General features: G+C 49.4%; 1 protein-coding gene across 1 annotated transcript; it reads left to right on the forward strand.

The window, feature by feature from the left end:
* Positions 1-1,709: 1,709 nt before the first annotated feature.
* KVR01_012361 (uncharacterized protein) lies at positions 1,710-3,904 on the forward strand (the record flags this gene model as incomplete). Its single annotated transcript, XM_044783801.1, has 1 exon — positions 1,710-3,904. The coding sequence occupies exon 1, from the start codon at positions 2,090-2,092 to the stop codon at positions 3,902-3,904; it is 1,815 nt and encodes a 604-aa protein (XP_044638549.1). The 5' UTR covers positions 1,710-2,089.
* Positions 3,905-6,000: the final 2,096 nt, after the last annotated feature.

Genomic DNA, 6,000 nt, shown 5'->3' on the forward strand with positions numbered 1-6,000 from the left:
GTCATGCCATCCCGGTGCAGGACTTCAACAACCGCAACAACCGCCCAGGTGCCAACTCCTGTTGCGACATTGCATGCTGAAGCCAATGTTGAAGCCGGTGTCCCTCAAACCTTGGTGCGCATGGGAGACTGGGTGGTCCACAGCAACATGGTGCTGCATATAGCGCTTAGACGCCCCAAGTGCCACCAGTCTGATCTTCGCTGCCCTGAATGATGAGGCCATCCTTTCCCACTTGGCCCTCTCTCCCTTGTGCCACAACCGCCTTGAACAAATTTCGTGTTGAAAATGTCAGCCCAGCCTCAGACGGAAACCGCGGGCGTGATTACCCAGGAGACAGCTGGGTCCCATGAGCCTTGCGGCGTTTCTGGCTTCATCTCCGATGCCTCGTATGACACGCGCCGTCTCGTGCCCGCCACTGGTCCACCGGCGGCCACACACCGCCGCCCGTCCCTGCCCGAAGCCCAGCCAGCGGAAACTGCCCACAGGACCACAACTGGCCCCGCCGGGGCGAAGGCAAGAAGGAAGGAGACTGAGCGTTTTCGCAGGCGGCGTCTAGGACTCCTGAAAAAGGCTGAGCAGCTCCGTGCCGACTTTGGCGCCCAGGCGTATGTCGTGATCCACAGGAGCGACCGATATTTCACGTACACGTCTCTGCCAAATCAGCCCGATTGGCCTCCCCCTCCGATGGTCCTTGTGAGTAGCCGACCCCAGCGCACCTATCAGACGTGATCCCTCTCATGCAGCGGCAGGACACGCACTACCCGCTGACAGACGTGATGACGCCTGACGACTTCGTCGATATTGGCTCATCAAAGAGCTAGCTGCCTTGCGAACACATTGGTAGTTAAGAGTGGGGGAACGCTGGGCGCTTACGAACTCGAGAACAAATTTAATTGTTTCACTGAAACTCCCACATCTTTGTTGCGCGTGATAGGTGTCAGTCCTGCGACATAAGGCCCATAGATAATAAGGGCACCTCCCTCCCTCTCCCTCTCTCTCTCTGGCTCTCTCTTTCACCCTAAGGCTATAGCAGGAATAGTACATAAAAGCGCGGATGCGCACTCGGTAGGCGAGCTGAGGCAGGTGGGCCTAAGCACCGCGCAATTGCAGCCTTGGCCGCCGAGCAGGGCACGCAGCCGGCCGCGCGGGGGAGGTACATAGGCAGGGAACACGAGGTACCTGGGCGGGCGGCGGCGGCGGCGCCACAGGTACATAGCAGCTGCGCCGCAGATTACTGCATTAGGCAACCGGCACAGGACCCACAGAGTTGCCTGATTAGGCACCCGCGGCAGGAAAATTATATTTATAATCCTCATTAAAATCTCTATATATTTATATTTTTAGAATATTTATTATTAAGTTTTTATTATAAGCGGTGTAGAGGCTACTAGGTTAATAAAATAAAAAAATATACAGACCTATTAGTTAGTCTTATAAGTAATTAGTCTATAATCTTAATAATATATAAACTTTAAATAAGAATTATTTTAAAAATTTAACTTTATAAAGATATTTATAAGAATTATAAATATATTTTCTATATATTTTTAAGTTAAGTATTAAAAAAGTTATATAAAAAAGACTACTTTTTTAATAAACCTTTAAAAATTTTGACAGGGGTAATTTTACCAGGGGGGGGCTCTGCTTCGTTTTTCCGAGACAGCGCCCGAGTACGTAGGTCTCTTCCTTTTGTCTGCGGGCGCCACCAACGCCCGTTGAGAATCTCGAGCCCTGCACCATCTCTCGTCTCTATCCACCCTCTGCGAAACAGCATCGAGAGCGGCCTTTTCCACCTTTCGTCCCTTTCCCTTGTTACCCCGTCCTGCGAGACAAACCACTCTTTATCGTCATACTGTGTGCTGCACCGTAACTTAAGCCAAGCCCGTGGTGGTTTACTTGTCTTGCCTACGCGATTGATATATCCATTACCGTCCAAAGATTGATTAGGTCCCGTTTCTCGAAAACCTACAGCCCTACAGCCCTTGTTTCAACTCGCCTCGACCCGCCCCTTGTGCCCTCTCTTGCCCGACACTGTGCACAGAACTGACGGCTATTCTGCATTATCGACCTCGGCTGAGTCTTATTCACCATGCTTGCCACCAGGAGAGGTGTCAGATGGCTAATCGCCGCCGTCGCTATCTCTCTCATCGCAGCATTCTACACACTCGCCAGTCATACTTCCGACAACTGGCTCGATGCGAACCTCGAGACTTTCTCCGCGGCAGGCAGCTCACAGTGGAGGGTCCCAGACGACTACTTCTGGAAACAGGTCCCAACCCACTATCCTCCTTCAGCAGTACGGCCACTTCCCTCGGGCAAGTCGAAACCATTCCCCAGGGTCCAAGCTGTCAAGTTCCCACAGACATCAAAGCAACGCGACGACCGTGTTTTCCATCGCGACGCCGTCAAGCAAGCTTTTAAGAAATGCTGGCAGGCTTATCGGGAAAGGGCCTGGCTTGCCGATGAGATTACGCCCATCAGCGGCGAATCACGCAATACCTTCGGCGGCTGGGGGGCAACGCTGGTCGACTCCCTCGACACGCTCTGGATTATGGGCCTGAAGGCCGAGTTTGCTGAGGCTGTTGATGCTGCTGTCACCATCGACTTCACAAAGAGCCAACAAGAAGAGATCAACGTCTTCGAGACAAACATCCGCTACCTGGGTGGCTTTCTGGCCGCCTATGATCTGAGTGGCGATGCACGACTGCTCAGGAAGGCAAATGAGGTTGGCGAAATGCTCATCAAGGCCTTTGACACCCCCAATAGGATGCCCATAACCAGGTGGCGCGTGAATTCAGCAGCAGAAGGAGAGAAACAGGTTGCTCCTGACAGTGAGCTTGTGGCCGAGATTGGCAGCTTGACCATGGAGTTCACGAGGCTGTCATTACTGACCGGGGATCCTAAGTGGTTTGATGCTGTGCAGCGAATCACTGATATATTCTACAAGCAACAGATGACAACCTCTTTGCACGGAATGTGGCCTTTGGTCGTGAATCCCAAGGATGAGGTGTTCAACCTGGGTTCACATTTTACTCTTGGTGCTATGGCCGACTCATTGTATGAATATCTGCCCAAGATGTCAGCCTTGCTTGGGGGAAAACTCCCCGAATACCAGGAGATGTATGAGAGAGCCATGGACGTGGCGAGCGAATGGCTCTTATTCCGGCCAATGACCCCCACAGATGAAGACATTCTCATCTCAGGCCATGTCCAAGCACATGAGGATGGTGGGACTCTCATCAGCCCCCAGCGGGAAGGCCAGCACTTAGTCTGCTTCGTGGGCGGTATGTACGCCCTCGGTGGCAAACTCTATGGGAGAAATGAAGACGTTGAGATCGGTAGAAAGCTCACGGAAGGATGCATTTGGACATACAAGGCCTCGCCACACGGGGTCATGCCTGAAACGCTACATTTAGCATCGTGCAAGTCCAAGGATGCTTGCGCATGGGACGAAAATGAGTGGAAGAAGCAGGTGTTATACACTGCTGGTGAGGAGGCCACCGGCGATTTTAACTCTGATATTGGCCGTGCCGATGCCATAATCGCCGAACAGAAACTGCCGCAGGGTTTCACCAAGGTGCCGGATGGTCGTTACATCCTGCGCCCAGAGGCTATCGAGAGTGTCTTCATTCTCTACCGCGTGACGGGACGTGCAGACCTTTTGGACACGGCATGGGAGATGTTCACCGCAATTTCCAAAATCACATCTAGGCACTACGGTAACACGGCAGTCGCAGATGTAATGATTCCGGACATGCCGGCAGGGACAGATTCAATGGAGAGCTTCTGGATGGGGGAGACGCTCAAATACTTCTACTTAATCTTCAGTGACCCAGGGCTGGTCAGCCTAGACGACTTTGTCTTCAACACCGAGGCGCATCCATTTAGGCGATTAAAGATATAGAATGCAATAAATATAATCTTTTATGCTCTGGAATATCTCAGGTCCTAGGGTTCACAACTTAATATTTAGGGCATGCGCTGAATATATTCATCATAGAGTAGACATAGTTAAATGAACCAGCCCCTCAGGTATGATTGATCAATGGCACTGTGGTTAGGAGGTAGAATAAATGTACTGAATCCACCCAGAACGGAACTGGCCTAATGTGTCCAGGCCCCAGTCTGAAAAAAGTAACCACACATGTAGTGCATACTAGAAATACCCCAGCTAATCGAGTCTTTAAAGTGGGATCATAGCTTCCCGGAATGCAAGCTACGTAGTCCAGCTATAATAGGGTGTAGGGCTTAGAGATAAGGAGGCTAACTACCTCACTCTATATATAAACGTTTATATAATCTAGTTAAAGCTTTAAATATACTATATAATTTAATTAAATATTCCTAAGTGTATATAATTATAGAGAATGTAATAATTAGTAGAGTAAAAGCGAAATATTTCTAAATTAATTATATTTCTAACTTAAACTCTTAGAAGTTTATACCTTAAATTAAATATATAAAGGAAAGAGGTATAAATATTATCGTAATAATCGTGAGCCTCTGCACTTTTACTACCATTTAATATAATTGCCTAGACTTATCTAGTATAGAACTATTAACCAGTGTGTCTACAATCAAGTCACACTCACATGCTAGGTCCCCCACACGATGGATCAGGTGCTCGAAATCAAGGGTCAGTAGGACTGCAGTGCGCTCCGCGAAGCTGGGGCGCTCCGGGCTGGCGGTTAGCTCGGCTTTGGCCAGTCTAAGATTTGACGATTTTTGACAGTACTGGTAATCTTAGACAAATTGTCCATGTGAAGCTTTAGCTGTGTCTTAATGTATTTGAGGTTGAGGAGTGATGTACCTAGGTAGGATAGTTGTGCGCAACGTTCGAATATCCAACGAAGGACATCTTTCGATGAATCCGGGCAGATATCAATTTCAGATATCAATTTCAAAAACTGCGCTTCCGCGGCTGCAGCGAACTGGAATAGCTAGCTCGCTGAGTCCAAATAGCGCGTCGATACTCGCAACATCCTTGTCGAGGCGGGAGCCGTATTGCATCGGCAGATGACAGATGTCTTGGGCCGCTCTCCATTCCCCGTTGCCATGTCCATTCCTCTAAGGGATCAGAAGGGCTGTTGAGAATGGTGAATGGTAATCATATTTGCCGCCGGTAGGTTGAGTAATATCAGTTGACTGGGGAACGATGACTGGCTGGAAATATGTCAGCTCCAGCACTGAACGTAGATTTCCCGGCAGCAATTGACTATGGGAGGTAGCGGTCTTATACCAGCTGGAGGAAATGGGGAATCCTGCCTTTGGAAGTTTCACTTGAACGGTCAAAACCGCCGAGGGTAGTGACGTGTCAGTACGCAAAAGACGGAGGCAGCAAATCAGGCAACCGGGGACATGTTCAGTGACGCAAACCCCGGCAACAGGGACATCAGTCTGTGAATGTGTACTTAAGTAAGTAGCTGCCTCAACTTTCAAGAGGTGCGATAGTGACTAACGGGATCTCGGATTCCCGGTAGTTTGGTTCCCCGACTTGTATTGGGAAGACCATGACAGGTACTACAGTCCTGGAATCGGAATCAAAGACCCGATCTAGAAGCCATTTGCGGTATATTTTAGAACGACGCCAATATTTGTCATGCTCTTCTAGAGATATCGTTTTGGAAACGTCCCTTTCGCAATCATCAGCCTGTGTCTTCCCTTGGCACCGGCATGGACTGGTTGGCTCACCATTGCCATCGCATCGCGTGGTGTATGAAAGGAGGCTTGCCAAACTTTTCATGGTACTCATGCCTAAAACTAGCAAGGTTATGGTAGGAGTCATGATAGTAGGGATAGGCCCTAGCCTGTGACTACTTAGCAGGGCCTGGGGATGGAAAGTGAGTCCACATATATAATACAAGTACTTTGAAATGTCGTCATGCTCTGGGCCGTCAGGAAGATCCAGCTTCCAGAGCTCGGATAATGATATATCTGTCCTGGAGACACCTAATGATGCCTTAAGGCCCTTGACGAATTTCTCGATAAGGTTCGTCTGCG

This window comes from Diaporthe batatas (assembly GCF_019321695.1).
Source record: "Diaporthe batatas strain CRI 302-4 chromosome Unknown Contig00019, whole genome shotgun sequence".
Classification (NCBI taxonomy): Eukaryota; Fungi; Ascomycota; class Sordariomycetes; order Diaporthales; family Diaporthaceae; genus Diaporthe; species Diaporthe batatas.